Source organism: Camelus dromedarius, chromosome 15 (assembly GCF_036321535.1).
Source record: "Camelus dromedarius isolate mCamDro1 chromosome 15, mCamDro1.pat, whole genome shotgun sequence".
Taxonomy (NCBI): Eukaryota; Metazoa; Chordata; class Mammalia; order Artiodactyla; family Camelidae; genus Camelus; species Camelus dromedarius.
Window position 1 is genome coordinate 54,113,584 of NC_087450.1, and position 23,181 is coordinate 54,136,764.

A 23,181-nucleotide genomic window follows, 5' to 3' on the forward strand; every position below is an offset into this window, starting at 1 on the left:
CGGTATCATCAAAGAATAAGACCAGTATCTACATTTCACTCAACATAGTATTCGTACTGTGAGCCCCTGAGCGTACATAATAGCTGATACGTGTCAGTGGCCACCGTGTGCTGGCACCCTTCAACCTCTTGTTGCCAGCACCCTTCAGCCTCTTGTTAGCCACATTTCACAGACGAGGAAATGGAGGCTGCAGAGGGATAAAGTAAGGTCACCTTGAGGGTACTTTGGATTCACAGTTCTGTTACACACCTGCTGGCCTCTGGGAGTTTAGAATCTTAGAGGCGGAGGAAGCAGTGAATTATGCTGCAGTGAAGGGTGTGATGGTAGAACATGGCTTCTGTAAACAACTGTTACAGAAGAAAGAAAGACAATTGAAACGTTGAAGAAAGGCAATCCTAATGTTTTGCTGGGGGTGGGGTGGTGTTAAGAAAGGGATCACAAGGCAGGTGACATGCATCTGAAGCTTCTAGAGTGTTCTGTCTATTTATTGCTGCTTTACAAACCACCCCCAAACTTAGGGGCTTAAAATAAGCACAGTCATTGCTTTTTATCTGTCCTGGTTCTGGAGGTTGACTGGGCTTAGCCGGGCAGTTTAGGGTCTTTTATGAAACTGCAGTCAGATATAGTGGCTAGTGATGGGCTCATCGTAAAGGCTGCTTTATTCACATGTCTGGCATCTGGGCTGAGAAGATTTAAAAAGCTGGGGGTAGAGTAGCTGGGACTTTCTCTGCTATGTAGTCTTTCCTCAAGGTGGCCTCCGAGCACTCAGATGTCTTACATGGTAGCTGAAGTCTCCCAGAGCCAGTATCCCAAGAGAAGCCAAGAAGAGCTTCATGGCCCTTTTCTATAATTTAGCCTTGGAATTTGGGGAGCTTCATTTCCATCATGTCTTGTTCACAGAAGCAGTCACACAGGCCCTCCCAAGTTCCGGGGAAATGTTTATAGACTCTGCCTAAAATCTTGACTGGGCCTGGGTGATCTGCTTCTGAGCTGGCTTACGTGGCTGTTGGAAGAGGCCTCCGTTCCTCCCTGGCTGGTGGTCAGAGGCCTCAGCTCCCTGCCACACGGACCTCTCCATAGAGCTTCTGAGTGTCCTCTCCACGCGGCACCTCCTGGGGTTTCTCCCAGAGCAGCTGCCACGAGAGAGCAGGGAGGACTCTGTACGGCCTTTCATGACCTGCTCTTGAAGTCGCACACTGTCCTTTATACCTTATTCTGTTTGTTAGAAGTAATCACTGGGCAGCACCCACCCCCACAAAGGGAAAAGCATTAAACTCCACCTTTAGAAAGAGGATCAAAGAATTGGTGGCCAGTTTAAATTCTATTCCATATCCTCAAGGCCTTGTCATGCCACCGTCAGTATTTTCTTCAAGCTAAACATCTGAATCACTTTCTTTAATAGATTTCTGGTCTGGCCATACTCCTGGCTGCTCTCCCTGTGAATTTCATTTTGTTCGTAGTATTTTTCTAGATACCATTCTTTTCAAACCTATTTTTGCTTATACTTCTCATTTTAACCATCTGCTCAAATTAGAACTTTATAGAATTAAAAGCAGTTAAATAATTGAACTATAGACTTCAAGGTCATATTTGACCCATCTGCATATAAAAGTTTACATTAATAGCAACAGTAATTCTCATTTGATACTTTTTTACTTAATCTAAGTTACCTTTTACTGTGTCCTTTGTAGCAGACATATGAATCTCATTTTGCATGTGAGGAAAGGAAACAGGAAGAAAGAAATTAAATAATTTATTGAAGATTTCACAGTTTAGAAGTTTCTGACTTTGAATCCTTCGTTCTTACCCTATGTTTCTACCTTTCTTGATGTCACATGATGGCAATCAGTGGACCCTTACAAGGCTAAGTTAGCCAATTGGAGGCTTCAGTTAGGTCTGCAAAATACCTTTATAACCTACCCAAGTTATCAGCTTAAAAAAAAATCACACCTGGCTTTTTCATTTTTGATTTAGATATTCTGAATAAATGCAAACATTTCAAGAGTACTGTCTAGGAAATAGGTTTTATACTAATTGTGATAAGTGCGTTTATTATTGAGAAACTTTTACGTATTATTCCATTTATAGTATTACATGTTACTGTTACTAAAACATGAGTGTGTTCTTCTAATAATATTATGAATTTAGTGCTATAAGATCTCTCTTTTAAAGAATCCTTTTAGGGTAGCTTGGGCCAGTCTTTGCTTTGGATCCTATTCAAACCATTAAAACACGAAAGAAGATGAATGGGAGACATATTTTAAAAGTTTCATTTAACTTTTTCTATGTTATGTTTACTTTTTCTTCCAGAAAATACAAATATTCCCCTTGGGAATATTGAAAGTAATTTTAAGTTTCCAGTACCTCATTAAAATATAAAAGAGTTTTTACTTTTTTCCTTTTGGTTCAGATATACCAATAGTATTGGTGTTGTAGGTTTGAATTGTCTTGTAGTTGAAAATTACATTCTGAATTGAATCTATGCCAGTTTCATTGAGGATACATATTTCTGCCCTATTGTGTGCAAGACTTGGTGCTAGGTACTGAGACTTCAACAAGGAAGCATCTGCTGTCCTCTAAGAGCTTAAGTTCTGATAGAGGGTGTAGATTATTAAAAAGATAATTCCAGTGAATTGGTATTCAGAGAATGGCAAGTACAGGAACATGTAGGAGGGGCACCTTGTAAGTGAAGAGAGTCTGGAGATGCCAGAGAAGGAAGTGACATCTAAGCAGACTTGTAGAGCATTCTTGGGAAAATAATTTAAGATCTTTGGGTTAAGCTGAATTTTGTCATATATGCTTAGAGTCTACGTGCTCACTTGATAAATAAAAGATTAGTGCTGTCAGTTGTAATGACAAAACTGAAACTGTTTCATAATGAGTTTGATGTCCTCTATTCAAGGGGAGATAATTCATGGATTGGTGGGGTGCAGTGCCTCACGGGCAGTGGAACTCTTGCTCCTGGATTTGGGGCTAGAGTGAGTTTAAAGAATGTTAGTGTAGGAGCCAGGGAAACAGGGCGTGATTGGCTGGGGGGTTGGGGTGAGCAGGCCCTGTTTTCTAGGGGAAGGTGAGCTCCCTAAGGTGAGCGGGAGGATTGTGATTGGTGTATGTTCAGTTTCTTTGCTGGTGCCTCCCTAAGTGTCGGCTGACTTCAGTTTAGATTTGTGACGTGGGTTGGACCTCTGGGGCAGCCTGACAGATGAATTAACTTTATCACAGTGGAACTATAAAATTTAAGTCCGTTTTACTTTGCATTTAAGTTTTTCCCCCTCATATTTGTCATTTATTAATTATAATTAGAACATTCAAAGGGTAAAATATTTTAAAAAAAAATAGGAAAAATGTTGAAAGTACCTATTTCTTCTACCCACTTAGGTCGGAATGGCTGGTCTGGGGCTGATACTAATCATTGATCACTTAGGAAACTGAAAGCCAATTCCATGATTAATAAATAGATTGGGAAGTCTAAGGTGCTGTTGTATAATTTTTTAAAAATCAATCTACTCTCTATTTTTTATTTTTGAATTAATTGGAAAGATTTGTTAAGGACCTCTTCTGTCAATTGATGGTTGCCCGAATCACTAAGTAACTTGCATGTGTTTACAGGGGAAGATCCAGAGGAAAGACGCGGACAGGTTCTAATCCTTCTAGTAGAGCAGGCCCTTCGTTTCCATGACTACAAAGCTGCCAGTGTGCATTGTCAGGAGCTGATGGCCACAGGTGAAGTAGACACTCACTTAACACTTTGCTCATGTCCTCTTTACATAATGAATAATGGAAAAGTTCTGTTTTGAAATCAGTTGGCCTAATTGGTAAGCCAGCCACATTGTGTTCCTAAGTCTTTAGAAATATTTTGGGAGCCCTGATAAGCATGTATTCCATATGCCTGTATATTAATGTAAATACTTTAATGGGCTCAAAGGTTATACTTTATCTGAGATTTTGGTTGCTTTCCATTCCATGTTAAAAACAAACTCATAATCATAGTAACAATTTTATGTAAAATATTTTAACATCTTTTTATGTATTTGCTATATGAAAGAAAATTTAAAATTTTTGAAGCATCTACAATTTGTGACTATAAATTGTCAATATTTCTATTCCTTTTTCATTTTTGAAGATAACATAGTGCTTTTCAAATTAATGTTGAGAAACAGAGAAATAGTTTACAAGCCTAAAATTTTCTGTATTGAAATTATAATTCAAGTTTCTGGAGGATAAGTAGGTTTTGTTGTGGAGTAATTTCTCTATTAAAGAACGCCTTCCCCAGAGGGGTAGGAAGTGGTGGTGTCTTATCATAGGCTCTGTACTAAATGATCTGCCTTTTGTATCTGTGCCTGAATATGTGAACGCTCAGGCACGTCTTTTTCCCCACTGTCTGTGCACTCCTGGTGGGTGGTTACAAATGCAGGGCTTCAGTTCATGGTAACGCCTGGAGTTGTGCACTTAAGATTTGTATACTTTCTGTATGAATACTGTTAAAGAAAAAATTACGCTGACACCGTTTAAAATCGTAAGGAAGACTTTATTCAGGATTTTTGCAATAGAGGTGAGAGATCAGGCTCAACTCCAAAGACAGAAAAGACATTTACAGCTGAGGAGCAGAGTCATGGGGCCACTGGCTGAAAAACTAGTGATGAGACGTCAAGGGTGGGGGATTCTCACTATACTGACTGAGTGGGGTTCTTGCTAATGGCAGGCCCGGGCGGCCAGGTATCAGGGGTGAGAGATTTTCTCTCAGCTGACTTGGTGGGATTCCTGCTGAAACTACAGGCTCGGCTAGGACTGGACCACAGAACAGGCCTCGTCGAGAAGAAGGCTCAGAGAAGCCTGGCTAAACTTTGGTCAAGGAGAGTCTGCAGATGTGAAAAATTCTGGGAAGGAGCTTGGTGCTTTATAACCTCAGTTTTAGAACACTCATTTCATGAAGGAACTGGGTTCTGTAATATTAACCTAGTGGTTTTGCAGCATTAAGCTCAGAGTAATTATGGTATTATGGAAAACATTGTTGTCTTAACTTTTTGTCATTTATTTGGACAGCTTTGTGATAATTTTATTCTTGTAAGGATGGTACCTTACATCGGGCTGAGGTCTTTGTACTTGGGAAAAAATCCTGCTTTCTAACCGGAACTCTTTCAAAGAAGAATAGAAATACAGTTTAAGAATTCACAGTATGAGCTTGTGTTGGAAAAAGCTCTCTGCTGGGAGCCAGGGGCGGACTGTATTTTTGGCACTGACCTTGGATCTGTCTTCGTCTATAACATGAATGATTCTGTGCAGCTGTCTATGATAATTTCTCTTTTTCTGGCACTTCGCAATTTATAAAGTGCTTTTAAATACAGATTGTTTTTAATTCTTTTAACAACCCAATGAGGGAGATGATATTATTATTATTATTACTATTACTATTATTATTACTATTACTATTACTATTATTATTATTATTAGTAGTAGTAGTAGTAGTAGTAGTAGTAGTAGTAGTAGTAGTAGTAGTAGTAGTAGTAGTAGTAAAGGAAGTGTGATACTTGGAACTTTCTGAAGCTCACACAAGTGTCTGGGCCATACCCTCAAGTCTTTGTGAATTCAGATAGCCAGTTTTTTTACTCAATATCAAAACTAGGTAGATTATTTATAGTCATTATCAGGTAACCTAAAATTTAACATAGTTTATCAGAAAAACTTGTCTGGAGCAGTGCTGAACTTTCTGGATAATAAATTCATCTAACCTTTCTTTTCTATTTTACATCCTTAGTGTCTCTGCTTATATAGTAATGTGTTGTCACTAATGATTGACTTTGCTTTGGGAACATAACACCTAAGCAAAAAGCCATTGCGTTTCTCATGTAAAATTAAGGTTTTTCTTTTTTGAATGAAAATCAGCTTGTTTTTTTCCTGCCCATTTTCCAGGTTATTCTAAAAGTTGGGATGTCTGTAGCCAGTTAGGACAGGCAGAAGGCTACCAGGACTTGGCCGCGCGCCAGGAGCTCATGGCATTTGCATTGACACATTGCCCTCCTGGCAGCATCCAGCTTCTCCTGGCTGCTAGCAGCTCTCTGCAGACAGAAGTAAGTGCTTCCAATAGAGTCAGTCCTGACCTGTGTGAAGTGTATTTTATTGGGTCTGCGGATCTGAGATTTGTGATCATTTTTTCCCAATAATATGAAAATTTTAATTTATGGAAGAAAAATATCACTCATATGAAAAGGGATTTGAAAATACTAGGATATAAATTAGTATTGTTGGCTTTATTACAGTAAAGAAGAAAGGATGCAGGTATGAGAAAAAAGAAGGTAGTGTTAGGAAATAAATTATCAAATATAATGGAGAAAGTTAGTGTTGTCAAGAATAAAATATATAAGCAATGGTCCTTTGCAATATATTTGAAACCATATGAGTTAAAATCAGTGGTGGCACCATCCCCTTTGAAGCTCTTTGGAAACGGCAGGATGTGGGCTTTGGTTGGAGAGAAGCGGAATTTCCTAAAATTCACAGGAAAAGTCTATTTCAGGGAGGATAGTGCTCTGGTCGAGGAACACTGTCAAGTATGTACACTGGTAAATAAAGAGATTCTGGAATTCACGTTTTCATCTCACAGTCATTCATTACATTGTATATCAGGTTTTTCACAGTTGAATCTCACTTCTGAAACTGCTGTTGCGTCCTTGTGAAGGTGTTCACGAAGCCCTGACGTAAGCCAGTTACCAGAAAGTATTCATTGGGAAATAGTGCTTTTGATTTTTTTTCCCTGAAGAGTACTTTTTAAGTTTCAAGCCTAAATTGTAAAGTAAGGCAAATTTAAAGACAATTTCTTTATAATATATTGTGTCCTTTTTTTCAGATTCTTTATCAAAGAGTGAATTTCCAGATCCATCCAGAAGGAGGGGCGAGCATCAGTGTCTCACCTTTGGTCAGTAAAGCGCTCCAAGAGGTGAGTGAGGGTGAGAGGGAAGGGGAATTTAAAAAGTGGTTGTGGATGGAAGGGAGCTGAGTAGCCTGACCGTGTGTGGGGGTGGGGCGGGGAGACTGTCTTTCTTTTAAACTTTTTTGTATATAAAATATATGAATATACCATATTCATAGAGAAAAATACAAAAAGCAAAAATGTCCAGCTCAACCAAGTGTGATGAGGAGTGCATCCGTGAAACCATCACGCAGATGGGGAAACAGTGCATGGCAAGCCTTCCACAAGTGCCCGCACACCCTCTACCACTTTAACTGCCAACTCTTCTCTCTCCCTCCAGAGTTCCTGACTAGTCTTGATAACTAGATCCTTGTGTTTTTGTTCTTGTTTCAAAGTAATTTAAAAACCTGTCCCACCCCTCGCTGTATGATGGTTTAATTCTACCTGTTTTTGTACTTTATAGGAATAGTTGTGCTTCATGTTATGTTTGTGAGATTCATCCATGCTGTTATGTGTATTGTGGTTAAGTCATTGCTACTGCTGTATAGAAAGTAATTGCTGTGTGTGTATTATTACAGTTTATCCTTTCTAATGTTGATTGACATTGCTTTGTTTTCAGTTCTGGCTACTAAAAATAGTGCTGTGTCGTCATTCTGGACGTCTCTCGCGCACCTGTGCAGACCTTTCTCTCTGGGCATCTCCTTACTTAGCCCCGGAAGCATGTGTGATCAGATATCTGTCTATGTTCAACCTCAGTCCATAATCCCAAATAATCTTCTGAAGTGGTTTTACCCATGGCCGTCTCACCGGCAGTGTTTGGCATCGCCGCTTCCTCCAACCCAGCATCTTGGCATGGACGGGTTTCTAAATTTTACCTATTCTCTTAAGTGTTAAGTGATATCTATTTGATTTTGATTTGCATTTTTTGATTACTAACGAGATGGGCTTATCTCAGGAGAAAGCCTCTTTTGTGAGGTTCCTGTTCAATTCTCTTGTCCATTTCCCATTGAATTCTAATCCTTTTCCCTTTCCTCATTGAAATTCTTATGAATAAAAATTGTCTGGACCCATTAAGTATGTATATGTCTCAGGAGGATTTATCCTGGGAGAGGAAAGAGTAAGGATATGCTCATGACCCCTGTCTTCTGTTGGTCAGCCTTTGGTCTGTGGACTTAACGTTTTATGACTGTTCTAGCAACATAGAATTAGCTTTTTTTTTTTTCAGGTCAAAGACAGTTGACTTTTTCTAATATATTAACTAGATAAGTTAAGAGATGCTAATCCTCTTTATGGGTTGGTTTCCACAGGATTTCTTAAATGGTAAAGTTCACTTTCAAAGTATAAAATGTCATTCATTTTTCCAGTAACTATTTTAGAAGACATCTGTGTGATAAGTGAGCTACATCTAATCTCCTTTTTTTTTGTTTGTATTTTGTTTTGTTTTTTGTTGCTTTATATTTCCATGCACTGATTTTATTTATTTTTAATTTTTATTTATATATTTTTATAGAGATATAGTTGATGTACAATTTTATATAAGTTACAAGTATATGACATGGTGATTCACAATTTTTAAAGGTTATATTCTATTTATAGTTATTATAAAATATTGGCTATATTCCTTGTGTTGTACAGTATATCCTTGTAGCTTATTTATTTTATGCCTAATAGCTTGTACCTCTTAATTCTCTAACTCTACCTTTCCCCCTCCCTTCTTTTCTCTCCCCACTGGTAACCACTGGTTTGTTCTATCTGTAAGCCTCTCTCCTTTTTGTTACATTCACTCATGTATGTTTTAGATTCCACAAAAAAGTGGTATACAATATTTGTCCTTCTTTGTCTGACTTATTTCACTTAACATAATACCCTCCAAGCCCACCCATGTTGTTACAAGTGGTAAAATTTCATTCTGTTTTTGTGAGTGAGTAGTATTCATTGTGTATGTATATATACCACATCTTCTTTATAAACTGGTTGTATTCAACTCACTTGTAGTTGTATACTATGTAGTTACTTTCAGAACTCTGATACAAAGCTTCAGTTGTGGAATCTGTTGATAGAGTTAGGGCAAGAATATTTAGCTTTTGGCCTCAGTGGAACATGTACCATCACCTCATTTCCATGATTCCTTCTTTTATATTAAAATTCAGTTTGACAAAACATACATTTAATACACATGTGTATCCCAAGGTCAGTGCTAAGTGACCTGAGGATCTCAAAGAAATTTGTAATGTGACTTTCTGCCCATAAGGATTTTTCTCCTGTTCTTCCTGTAACGGTGACTCTAGGGAAGCACTGATGAGTAGAACTTTCTACCGTGAGGGAAATATCCTGTCTCCACTGTCCACATGGTAACCACTAGTTACGTGCAGCTGTTGAGTTCTTGAAATGTGAATAGTGCAACTAAGGAATCAAATTTTAAATTTTGTTTAATTTTAATTAAATTAATTTTAAGAGCGACACGAGTCCACTGGGTACCAGATTGGACATCGCAGTTGTAGAAGAGCGATATTCATCGAAGGGTTGTGTTCTACCATCAGCACTGCGGACAGTGGGCCTTTTTTTTTTTTATTGTTGTTACTCTCCCTTTGAACTGAAGTCATCGCATTTTCCAGGGGCCTGGAGTGGTGTGGATGCGTTCTGTCCTTTGGCATGTTTTGACTTGTCTATACTGATTAGTCACTGTTTGGTTTTCCCTTATTGGATGTGAAATCACATTAAATTCTCTAGTCTTTTCTCCGTGAGATTCAGAACACTTCTTATATTGGCCAGCAGTTACTAAATGTTCTGAGTTATTAGGAGTTGGCAGATTTTACCATTTTTCAAGGTCTAGTTGAAGACCTGATTTTCATGAGATTTTTATCCCAATTTTTATATCTTTTGAGCCTCTCTGATTCTTCTCCGCTTGTCCAGCAACATTCTCCACTGTCTCTCTGGCCTCATCTCTTTTCCTGCCTTCTAAACATGTGCTGTGTTCCAGTCGCCTTGAACTTACCATTCTCTGAGTAGGCTCTTTCACACCTTTGGTGTTGGAGTTCTCTCTGCCTGTGCTGCCCTTCTTGTCTTGTGCTCTGATCTTCTTTCTGACCCCTTGAGCCCATCTAAAGTATCATTTTCTTTATAACGTTTTCCTTGAGTCCTCGTTGTTCCCTCTTCTGTACCCCCCAAAGCATCTTACATCATTGTAGCAGCACGTGTATGGTGTGGCAACTGGAAGCGTGTCATTTATTTTTGTACCCTCTCCACAGAGTGCTTGTCCCAGAGAGAATGTCTAATAAATGTAGTAAAGCTAAGTTGGAAACTCCTATTGCAAAAAGATTAGTATGTGATTAAGACGAATTAGAAAGTGGATTTTAGCCTAAAAGTATAAGGAATGTCCAGTTTTAACTCACATGTGTGTGCTCTGGTTTCTATTGAAGTCTTGTTAAGTTTTGGCCGGTGTGAGGGGAGTATCGTTTCTCTGTTCCACATAGGATTGCAACGTGTTTCTTCTGAGTTCAGTTCCATAAGCTTATCTGAATCCCCATCCTTCTTTATAAAATCTGTAAAAAGCCTTTTGTGGCTTCTGGGTTTCCTATTTTCTGCTTCTGTGATGAATTAGGAAGTGTCAGCCTGGCCTGTTGGTGGCCTCTTTGGAGCAGGACATGCTGTGTTACCACAGGTGGGCACATACTTCTCCATTAAAATCTCTTCAGTAAATGAGGGAGACCGCCAGCAGCCCTTCACAGGATCCACTTAGCAAGGAAAAGGAGTTCTTCCAAAATGATTGTCTCTTTTTTCTTTTTCTTTTTTTTTTTAAGCACCTTAAAAGCCTTCTTGTCTTCCTTTGTCCCCTTTCAACAAGCTGTAATGGATCTAGACTCACGAAGTGTTAATCCAAACCTTCACTGAACACATTATGGCTTTGAGTCATGAAGTACATTTCAGAATATTACAGCTACTATTATTAGATTAAAATATAGTGCTTAGCTATAAGATGCCACGTGTCGTACATTAACAGTAGATATAATAACAGTATTAAATTTTAACTCATATGAGAACTGACTGTATATATAATCTGCTTAATGGCCAAGACTTTCATTACTCGGTTGTGAAAATAATGATCTTTACTTATATATCCAAGAAAGTAAAGATGTAATTGCTGTGTAGTAGCATTTGCTTTGATACAAATGGAGCCCCCAAGTTTGAAGATATTGGCTGTTGTCCCTGTGAACGAGATATTTATTTTTAAATAGGACAAAATGCATAATTTGTGAATAACTACCAAAATTACAGATTTCCAGTTTCTTATTAATGTTGCTTATTATGTTTTTAGATGTAACAGTATTCCACCACTTAGAGTATATTAACATTTTGTTTAGCTAGTATTATATTACTTAGCCCATGGTGTTTTCCCCAGATAAATCTAATTAGAGTTGGAAATGGATTATATACAAGTTTTCCATTAAAAAATCATTTTCACTGTGGGAAATCTTGTATGAACACTTTAAGTGGCCACAGATTTATACAACTGGACTAATTAATGTTTAAAAATGGGACATGGGCTGAGCAGAGAGCTATTTCGAATTTACAAAAGGATTATTTAGAAATATTGAAATAAAAGCTAGCAGAGTGACAGTTGTGTTTCAGTACCATGGACAGCCCTTCCTTTTCCCATTCACCAGCCGATGGATTTAGGGTGTTTCCACTTTTTCACTATCATGAGTGATGTTGCTATGAACACTGGTGTACAAGTCTTTGTATGGAGCTATGCTTTGATTTCTATACGTATCCAGGGGTAGAGCTTCCACTTTGTATGGAGAAACTGCCAAATTGTTTTCCAAACTAGATGTGCCATTTTATTTTCCCACCCAGGAAGTATTAAGGTTCCAGTTTCCTCACATCCTTGCTGACACTTGTTCTTGACTGGCTTTTTGATTAAAGCTGTTCTCATTGATGCGTACAGTATCTCATTATCATTTTGGTGTGCATTTCCAAACAACTAAAGATGAAGAACATCTTTTCATGTGCTTATTGGCCATTTCTATACCTTCTTTTGTGAAACGGCTATAAATATTTTCCCTGGTTTTTTTTTTTTAACATTTTTTATTGATTTATAATCATTTTACAATGTTGTGTCAAATTCCAGTGTTCAGCACAATTATTCAGTGATACATGGACATATACACACTCATTGTCACATTTTTTTCTCTGTGAGCTACCATTAACATTTTGTGTGTATTTCCCTGTGCTATACAGTATAATCTTGTTTATCTATTCTACAATTTTGAAATCCCAGTCTATCCCTTCCCACCCTCCGCCCCCCTGGCAACCACAAGTCTGTATTCTCTGTCTATGAGTCTACTTCTGTCCTGTATTTACACTTTGTTTTTGTTTGTTTGTTTTTGTTTTTGTTTTTTAGATTCCACATATGAGCGATCTCGTACGGTATTTTTCTTTCTCTTTCTGGATTACTTCACTTAGAATGACATTCTCCAGGAGCATCCATGTTGCTGCAAATGGCGTTATGTTGTCGGTTTTTATGGCTGAGTAGTATTCCATTGTATAAATATACCACATCTTCTTTATCCAGTCATCTGTTGATGGACATTTAGGCTGTTTCCATGTCTTGGCTATTGTAAATAGTGCTGCTATGAACATTGGGGTGCAGGTGTCATCCTGAAGTAGGGTTCCTTCTGGATACAAGCCCAGGAGTGGGATTCCTGGGTCATATGGTAAGTCTATTCCTAGTCTTTTGAGGAATCTCCACACTGTTTTCCACAGTGGCTGCACCAAACTGCATTCCCACCAGCAGTGTAGGACGGTTCCCCTTTCTCCACAGCCTCTCCAGCATTTGTCATTTGTGGAGTTTTGAATGATGGCCATTCTGACTGGTGTGAGGTGATACCTCATTATAGTTTTGATTTGCATTTCTCTGATAATTAGTGATATTGAACATTTTTTCATGTGCCTTTTGATCATTTGTATGTCTTCCTTGGAGAATTGCTTGTTTAGGTCTTCTGCCCATTTTTGGATTGGGTTGTTTATTTTTTTCTTATTGAGTCGTATGAGCTGCTTATATATTCTGGAGATCAAGCCTTTGTCGGTTTCACTTGCAAAAATTTTCTCCCATTCCGTAGGTTTTCTTCTTGTTTTACTTCTGGTTTCCTTTGCTGTGCAGAAGCTTGTAAGTTTCATTAGGTCCCATTTGTTTATTCTTGCTTTTATTTCTTCTAGGAGAAAATTTTTGAAATGTATGTCAGGTAATGTTTTGCCTATGTTTTCCTCTAGGAGGTTTATCGTATCTTGTCTTATGTTTAAGTCTGATCCATTTTGAGTTGATTTTTGTGTATGGTGTAAGGGAGTGTTCTAGCTTCATTGCTTTACATACTGCTGTCCAGTTTTCCCAACACCATTTGCTGAAGAGACTGTCTTTATTCCATTGTATATTCTTGCCTCCTTTGTCGAAGATGAGTTGACCAAAAGTTTGTGGGTTCATTTCTGGGCTCTCTATTCTGTTCCATTGGTCTATATGTCTGTTTCTGTACCAATACCATGCTGTCTTGATGACTGTAGCTCTATAGCATTGTCTGAAGTCCAGGAGAGTTATTCCTTCAGCCTCTTTCTTTCTCTTCAGCAATGCTTTGGCAATTCTAGGTCTTTGATGGTTCCATATAAATTTTATTATGATTTGTTCTAGTTCTGTGAAATATGTCCTGGGTAATTTGATAGGGATTGCATTAAATCTGTAGATTGCCTTGGGCAGTGTGACCATTTTAACAATATTGATTCTTCCAGTCCAAGAGCATGGGATATCTTTCCATTTTTTAAAGTCTTCTTTAATTTACTTCATCAATGGTTTATAGTTTTCTGTGTATAATTCTTTCACCTCCTTGGTTATTCCCAGATATTTTATTACTTTGGGTGCTATTTTAAAGGGGATTGTTTCTTTACTTTCTTCCTCTGTTGATTCATTGTTAGTGTAAAGAAACGCAAATGATTTTTGAACGTTAATCTTGTAACCTGCTACCTTGCTGAATTCTTCGATCAGCTCTAGTAGCTTTTGTGTGGACCTTTTAGGGTTTTCTATATATAGTAACATGTCATTGGCATATAGTGACACTTTTACCTCTTCTTTTCCAATTTCGATCCCTTTTACTTCTCTCTCTTGCCTAATTGCTGTGGCTAGGACTTCCAGGACTATGTTGACTAGGAGTGGTGATAGTGGGCAGCCTTGTCTTGTCCCAGATTTTAGTGGGAAGCTTTTGAGTTTTTCACCGTCCCTGTGTTTTAACTGCATGATTTGTCATCTTGAGCTGTAAGAGTTTTGTTGTTGTTGTTGTCATTATTGTTTTTAAACTCTGGGTGCAAGTTGTTATTGGATGTATGATTTGAAAATATTTTTTTCTCATTGTGTGAGTTGACGTTTTACTTTCTTAATGGTGACTTTTGAAGTGCAAAAAACCTTTAATGTTTTTGACAGTCCAGTTTATTAATATTTTCTTTTATTGCTTGCACTTTTGCTATTGTATCTGAGAAATCTGGGCCTAATTTAAGGTTGTGAAGATTTACTCCTGTGCTTTTTCCTAAGAATTCTATAGTTTTAGCCTTTATATTTATTGGTAAATAAGTCATAATGAGCCACTTTTTATATTAGGTATGTACAGGGTTGAGGAATAGCCACATATAGAAAGATGGACTTAGACCTTTACCTCATATCACACACACACATTAACTCAATAGGATTATATTTGTTTTTTTCTTTTATGTGATATCTTGTTCCTTCTTAAAGGATTTTAAATCTTATATTTAGAATGCACAGACATAAATTAATATTTTGAAGTTTAAAATGATTTCATCTTAAGTAGGTTTTTGTTACAGTTATTATCTTAATAATTTCTTTTTCCCAGATGTTTTGGAATTTTGGTTTGCAATCTCATTGTGAGCCATCCAATTCATTTAATTTGCATTTCCTCAGACCCTACTTAAGGATTCTGGAGTTTGGGATTTCCTTCAATCATATCCCTTGGTACTTCAGTCCAGAACCGCATCCTGTATTAACTTTTCACTTGGAACTCCCTCCTGCTTGTACCAGTAAGGACGTGAGACCTGGAACCAATGAGGGATTTGGCCCAGTTCCTTTGGGCTCTGACTTTTGTTCTCTTTCTCCCTGGGCCCACTACTTTATATAAATAAATATAAATAGCCCCAGGCAGTGAGCCAGGCTGAAGCCTCTCCACCTTATGGGGAATCTTTTCGATTCACAGTCTTACCTGCAAAGGAGCATCTGGCAGCCCTTGCGAGCATCTGAACTCTGAGCCCCCAAATGTTGAACTCTATAAACTTGAGTGTCTTTTGACTCTTTTTTCCTTTTATTTTCAGGATTTTGGAGCATGGTGAACATATTGAAACATAGTTCATGGCTCCATCTTGACTGGAATGTGTTATTTTTTTTTTTAATGACAAATCCAGTACAGATTTTTATTTTAATAATCCACTTACGGGAAGATAAGAGTTCAGATAATTAATGTAATCTGGCATGCTTTATTTCTTGAAAGTGTAAAAAGAGAGAGAGATGTGACATTTCTGAAAGTGTGAAACACTCAAGAGGGATGTTAACACATTTGTTAACTCTTGGTAGGAGGTACATGTTTATTTGTGGTAACTTTGGTCTTTCTGATTTTTTCAAATATGAAACTGATCAATAATGCATGAAAGAAAATAATACATGAAGATGTAAGTTCTCTTTCTTCTCTCTCAGTTCCTTCCTCTCCCCATTCTATGAGTCCTACTGCTCAGAGGTAAACATTTTAAAGTTTATATATATCTTCCAGACTTTCTGTACAGCTCACCTCTGTCTCCTGGAGGACTGTTATTTTGTTCTTAGTAAAAATGGATTCATACTGCATATATTATTTTGAAGCTTGCTTTTTTTCAAGTACTGATATGTGTCGTGGACATCTGCTCTTGTCATTACATACAGACTGTTTGTGTCATGGTGTGATACTGGTCGTTGGATGCATATACCATGATTTATTTATCTTTTCCTTTGTTTTGGGACATTTAGATTGTGCCCAGTATTCCTTTATTTTCGACTGAACTGCGCTGAGCATTTTTATGTACACATCTTTGCATATTCATGTCAGTATTGCCCTGGGATAAAACGGGAGAAATGGCTACAGAAATAGACAATTTCCTGTTTCCTGTCATTTATCCTCCATAGCTTTGTGTAAGTGCTGACTGAAAAACTGGGCATGGAAAAAAGAAAATAGAATATACTTCTATTTTCTAACTACAGATCACTTAATCTGGATCCAAGAATACTGGAAGACCCAAGAAAGGTTTGGTCCCTAAAGCCCTGGCGAGAACGTGTCAAATTTGGTGTGTTTTTGTGTGTCTGTCTCTGACTGTGTGTTCATGTATGTACAGGTGCATGTGCAGTTCCCTGAGGGAAGCACTTACAGCTTTCGTCAGAAGTACAGAGGGGTCCATGACGCCCAAAGATGAGCACAGCTGAACTGTAGCCTGGTTAATTAGCAGATGAACTGAAGCAGAGTCAGACTTTAGAGTGATTTACTCCGTAGGGTATTTTTCTACTTTCTTTTTTGACAAATAGTTCTAAAAGTAGCATCACCCATAATAAGGGTTGCATTCTTAATATTTTTAATTCAGGGTGGAATTTGCTTAATATTTTGAATGCAGTATGAAATTTGCTGGAAGTAAGTGCTAGGTGCAGGGAATTACTTTGGATCATTTCCAGGTAGGTTGGAGAAGGGGTAGTGACCAAGCTCAGTCTGAGTTCTGTTTGTAATCTGTGCCCAGGTCACGGGTGCCACCAGCCCAGGGCACAGGTGGCAAACAAGTTTCTCAGAAATTAACCCTCATATTACCAGACACCAGAGAAGGCGACTCATAAATGGATTGTTTATTATGGTAATTGATCAACAGGAACTGTTTGTGTAAGCCAAGCTTGACATGTGGAATGTCCTTGTTCTTGTGAACCTGTTTGGTAATGTTGTCTATTGTAAGATTTGAAAAATGTCATTGGTGCTTAGTACGTTAACCTTTGAGCTGTGTAACACTTGACATTAATGAGATTACATGTTAAATTTTATGCTGGAGGTTGTTGACTTGTTTTGGGGGATTAAACTATTTCAGCCGTCATATACTCTAATCAGCAGTGTGCAACTATGAATAGAAAAACTGCCAGTAGTAATCATTTCAGGGGTAAATTTTGCCTAACCTCTTTTTTCTTTCCCTATTACATGAAGTTGAAAGAAAACTGTTTTCCTCGTTAATGACTAGTTACGCTGTAATCATGGTAGACGGACCCCAGATTAAATGCTGCTTCTGTGATCCAAATAAGCCCTTTATTTTACTTTCTCTTTTGTGATTCTTATTGGGGGAATCTCTTACAGAAAATCCTTTTCTCATGTACATTTCGGGTCATCTGAATTTCATTTATCTTCTGGAACAAACTTTTCAGTTCCAGATGTTTACAATTTTCTACCTTGAGTTAGCCAACCCATATGAACAGAGTAAAATTTATTTTATGAAATGGAATAATTGTTTTGTAGCCTATATTTTTAAATATTTTTCAGTTGACTTGAATTTCCTGTGAATGAACTTTTATCCTGTTTAAGTGCCATATTTCTCTTCATGTTTATATTTTTAGTCCTCTACTTGGATTAGTTGATAACATTCAAATTATTCAGTACGCCTTCTCAATTAAGAAGATTCTGAAGATGAACCGGAATTGAAAATGTGACATGAAATCTTACTTGAATAACATTTAACTACTTTAAGCATAAAATATTAGGGCTTAGAAAATGTTTCTTCAAACATTTAAATAGAGCAGTAAAACCAGACTCCTGACACACATCTACAGATAAACACTAGAGATTAGGGACTTTAACATACCCTGAACGTTTTAGTCATGAATAAACATAGCCCCTGCCCTTGAAAAGCCACTCTCTGGTTGGGAAGACAAACAGACAAATGCAGAAGAATATATTAACTTAAATAAATACTCACGTGTGTGTAACGTATTGCCAGTGAGTCAAAACCCTGCAGAGAGCAAGTGGGCCACACATTTTGAGAGCCAGGTCAGGTCAAGAAGAGAGGAGACACCCCAGCCAGTTGCCTGTGGGTGGCATATTCACCTTGTTTGATCTGCAGTTTAAACTTGTGTCTCAAATGGTATCCCCGTGCCCGCTTAGGGACGACCACACGAAGCACCTAGCTCAGCACCTGACACAGAGTAGACATCTGATAAACTGTGGCCATTATGACTCTTGCGTATTATGAACAAGAGTCCTACACATCACTCTTGGTGAATAAGATGTCTGGATCTGGCTGACTGCTCTCTGTGAACCTGGTCCTCTTTTCTCCCTCAACAACTCACTTTGCTCATTTTTACCTTTACTCTTATCTAACCCTGCTTTACAGACCCCTTTTTCCACCCAGTGTTTTGCTTTTTCACTCTGAGTCCTTCACTAAGTCTTAGCTTGGCTCCCATCCCCTTTCTTTGTTAGATGGGTGGATTCGGAATCCTTGAATCGCTCTGCTTATCTGACTTACCTCAGGCCCTTTTCACCTTGAGAAGAATTAGAAATAAAAACATTAAAACTTAATATATGCATTCAGATGCAAATGTTCCTTATAGTAACCTCACCTTTGTCAAATGAGTAATGTATTTCTTACTCAATCTAAATACTAAATACTTTAAAATGTCTTCTCAAAGAAACAGCATGAGTACCTCACTGGAGGATATTAGATTGGTAAAAAACATAAAGAACCCATTATTTGCCTCATAAATATTTCTGAAAGGGATTATTTGACTAATGCACTGTGACGTATTTCCCTTTACCGAATTTTATTTTGTAAATAATTCAAGGAGGTACAATATGCTAGTAGTGTCTTGTTTCACATTTTTTTGTGATTGGCAGAGATGGATTTTTACATCTGTTTATCTTCACTCTTCGCTCTGTTTTTGAGACTATGCACATTTTTGCTCTTGCCGTTTTCCTTTTTTTTTAACATAGGATGAGGTCAGTGTCCCAGGCAGCAACTCGGCTGACCTGCTCCACTGGACCACTGCTACCACCATGAAAGTGCTCTCCAACACCACGACCACCACCAGGGCCGTGCTGCAGGCCGTCAGCGACGGGCAGTGGTGGAAGAAGTCTTTGACTTACCTTCGACCCCTTCAGGTGAGCAGCGCAGCTTGCTTTTTAAAGTCAGCTGTGTGGTTTTTATATCAATTCATTAGCATGCTCTTCAGTTTTTCACTGTTGCTACAACTTTATCTTCTTTAGATTATTAAAACAATCTATGAAGAAATCTAGGCCTCCCAACAGATAGGGAATAAGTGATTATTTTATAGAATACAGTATTCTATCATACAGTACTTGCGAAAGACACTGATAGATGTAGATAAGATTTGGTTTATATGCCAGAACTAAATTAACTGGGATGAAAGGGAAAATGATGTGGAGGATTTTTGAGAAAGGGAGCAGCAATGTGTACAAAACGATGCTTCAGAAAGGTTACCCTGACTGTTGTATAGAAAACTTGCCATGCGTATAACACAGATTGCTTCAGTGATTCTGATTCAGTGATGTCAAAGTGACCAGGAAAATCGAAAGGCCCTGCCGTGTGAGGTTGAAGTGCTGCTCTTGCGTGTGGTGATCATTCCTGCACCCTCCGCTGTACCCGTGTCTCTCTGACACTCTCTGGATCACACAATGCACATTGATTAGTTCCTCCTGATACCTATGTGTTCTTTCTTCCTTCCTCCTTTCCTCCCACCCCACCCCTCTCTGCTCTCTTTCTCTTTATCCACTGTTCCCCGCTTTGTTCTGTTTAGGGGCAAGAATTCGGGGGTGCTTATCAAATCGGAACCATAGCCAATGAAGGTCTAGAAAAACAAGGCTGCCATCCTTTTTATGAATCCGTCATCGCCAATCCCTATGTCGTCGAGGTAAGGACAGTGTGTCTAGGAACAGATAAGTTACTGTCGTGCTCTTGGGGGCATTTTACTGTAAACAAAGTCTCAAATTTTCCTGTAAATGTAGTCCTTTTGCTTTGTTCTTACTCATGCTATTCATTGGTTTTATGTGATTTGTTTCATATACATTACAATGTATGTAATGAGACTAAAAGCTGTTTATATTTCTACATACAATAATATGCTTTAGTAAGTGAGAAATTACGATTCAGGTTACCAGAAGATAGAAATCCCATCATTATGTTTTCCAAGAATATCTTCATAAAGGAAAAGACATCCTACCACACGGTGTAACTGTTTCTTTGTCTAGTCTCAAGTGACCTATGACGCCTATCAGCATGTCCCAGTAGAAAGCTTTGCAGAAGTGCTGCTGAGAACTGGGAAGCTGGCAGAGACTAAAACTGAAGGAGAAGAAGTATTTCCAGCAACAGAAGGTAGGAAAGAAGGTTCTAGTTCCTTGACAGTGTGTAGCTCATACTGGGAGAATAATAAATAAGACTGAATTAAGTAATTGAGTTAAGCAGATGAAAAGAGGGGGGATATTAAGAGGGAGAAGGGGGATGTTTTAGGTAGAGGAATAAAATTCAATGAAGCAAAGAAGATAGACATTATTCACAATTTTTCAGGGATTTGTAAGTGTTTCTAACACTTGGGGAGAAGAGAATGTGTGAGCAGCTGGTGAAGAAATGAGGCAGCAGTAGGCTGGGAAGAATGTGGGTGCTAAGTTAAACATTTTAAATGAGCCCTCTGCTGAAAGCAATAGGGATTTCAAGCAGAAGAATATTATTCCTCATCTGTAAAATGGGCGCAACAGCCTGTGTGATCCACCCCTAGATCGTTGCTCTGTAATGCTGGTGGGGAGCCCCGTCTGTGCACCTCTTCCTAACAACCAGTCCTGGCCTGCGTTAGCTTCTTTGCTGTCGATCATCTGGGATCTAGTTATGACTTCACCTTGTTTTCAAGGCCTGCTGCTGTAGTGCTGCATCCTGGTACACGTTAGCATCACTTAGGGCATTTTAAGAATACTGAAGCCTGGGACCACTGTAGACCATTTATTTTAGAATCCCTGAAGTTAGGCCTACACATCAAATATCTCTTAGAGTTCGTCAGGCCATTCAGATGTGTAACCATGGTTAAGAAGCTTTGAATGTATCACTTGAGATAATACATTATTCCTAACAGTCCTCTGTTTAGTCTTCAAACTCTGACACACTTGCTTTCTGAGCCTCTCACCTGGCGTCCTGGAGAAAGGCGCCTGTATCCTTTATGTCTGTGTCTGGTCTTTTCACCCTGAGGGTCCTATCTTGAGTGCCGTATCTTTCCAACACGCTTACCAGAGTTTTCTGTATGAGAGATGCGAAACCCGTGTCTCCTCACAGTGATGAGATAAGTACGGAGTGTACACGCAGTCACTGGGGCGGGAACTGACACCATGCTCATGGTGAGTCTGAACCCGAGCCCCAGACACGCGGGTTCTGTTCTCAGCAGCGTCTATGTGTCTGAGATTCTGGTGGGACTGCAGGGGGTTTCTTTCTGCCCCCATGTTTCTTCAAATTGTCTTTTCTGACAGATTTGGATATTCCACCAAGAGAATGAATCCAAGTCCATTAAAATATCTAAAACTTTTTTTTCAATATTGTTGAATGGGAGGAATATTTCAGAGCACCTCCTGTGTATGTTAAGAATGGAACTTTATAAATAGAGAAGTGATTTTAATCATCATCATCACTTTAATTTACATGTTAGTTTATAATTTATGAAGCATTTTCATAAACATCACATGTGATATGTCTTTTTTGCAAATAAGTAGGCAACTTTATTATAGAGGAGGTACAAATAAAGTGAGATTTCATAGATCTGATACATTAGAATACAAGATATTTCATTTAAAAATATATTTAGATATTCCTAACCCTTGAAATTTACAAGGAGTCAATCAACAAACTGTAGCCATACTCTTCCCAGCATGCCTTTTGCTGCATCTGTCAAATGGCATTCTGATTTGAATGAACCTTATCTACGTGACATCTTTTTTCTTCCAGTTTTATTGAAGTAAAATTGACATACAGCACAGTATAAATTTAAGGTGTACAGTGTAACAGTTTGACTTATATGCCTCATGAAATGATTATGAAAGTAAGTTTAGTGAACATCCATCATCTCATATAGGTACAAAATAAGAGAAAAAAGATTTTTTCCTTGTGATGAGAACTCTTAGGATTTACTCTCTGAGTAACTTTCATATGTTACATGCAGCAGTGTTGATTACATTAACCGTGTTGTGCTTTGCATTCCTAGCAGTTTCTTACACTATGACTGGAAGTTCGTGCCTTTGAGTACTTTCATCTGTTTCCCCCTCCTCCTCCCCTCTGCCTCTGATAACCACAAATCTGATCTCTTCTTTTCTGTGACTTGGTCTGCTTGTTTTTGAAGTATAATTGACCTACAACACTGTTAGTTCTTGGTATACAGCATAGTGTTTTGATATTTCTATACATTACAAAATGATCACCACATTTGGTGTATCTCTTGGTAATGCTGACATGTCTGAAACAGGTATCTTTGGCTATTTTTTAGTATCCAAATACTTGTCAGAAACTCAGCAGAATTAAAGAATCATATAGGTTAAATGACCCAATTTAAAAATTGTAAAAATGTGACTCCTAACTTTGGTTCAAAAGTAGGTCATGATACAAATTAAACTTCCCAACATGATCTGACTTTTCAGAATTTTTTAATAAAGTTGATGAAAGGTTTTTATGGAGACTAGCTAAAGAAAATTGATCATTATTTATTTAGCTAAATGAATGATTTAATGGCTAATGATTTCCAAATCAATAATATGGGCAGCTCTCCTCTGTGAATTTAGTTCTGGAATTAAATTTATCATAGAGTGCTTTCCAGAGGTACTTATTTTGCACAGAATTAGTGCTTGGAGGCTTCGGCATAGATTTCATCTGATTTTGTCTGTATAACTTGTTTAGAAAATGCATCGTATTCAAGGATAGAGAACACACATTGCAGATTAAATTCACACACACCATTAAATCTCAGGCAGGCTTCTTTTCTTTTTTATTATATTTTAAATGGTAATGTAGAATCACCATGACTTAGTCTGCAGACAGCATGACATCTGGTGGATCCCAGTGAAACCCAGTGAGATCTAGTTGGCCTCAGACCCTCATTGATAATTTTGTCATATGTTGCTTTAAATACTTTGCAGATTCAAAGTCTGGGAAGCTTTCCATGTGTGGGGTTTTGATTTCTACTTTGCAAGAGATTTAAGCCT

At 38.1% G+C, this 23,181-nt stretch overlaps 1 protein-coding gene across 2 annotated transcripts in view; it reads left to right on the forward strand.

Moving 5' to 3' along the window:
- Nucleotides 1–23,181, forward strand: part of NBAS (NBAS subunit of NRZ tethering complex) — a 277,368-nt gene that overhangs the window by 140,584 nt on the left and 113,603 nt on the right. For both annotated transcript variants that reach the window (XM_031466598.2, XM_031466600.2), the window contains 6 exons: nucleotides 3,610–3,723; nucleotides 5,911–6,068; nucleotides 6,842–6,931; nucleotides 18,928–19,095; nucleotides 19,752–19,865; nucleotides 20,203–20,326. In XM_031466598.2, the coding sequence (XP_031322458.2) occupies nucleotides 3,610–3,723; nucleotides 5,911–6,068; nucleotides 6,842–6,931; nucleotides 18,928–19,095; nucleotides 19,752–19,865; nucleotides 20,203–20,326 (768 nt within the window). The remainder of the gene's footprint in view (nucleotides 1–3,609; nucleotides 3,724–5,910; nucleotides 6,069–6,841; nucleotides 6,932–18,927; nucleotides 19,096–19,751; nucleotides 19,866–20,202; nucleotides 20,327–23,181) is intronic.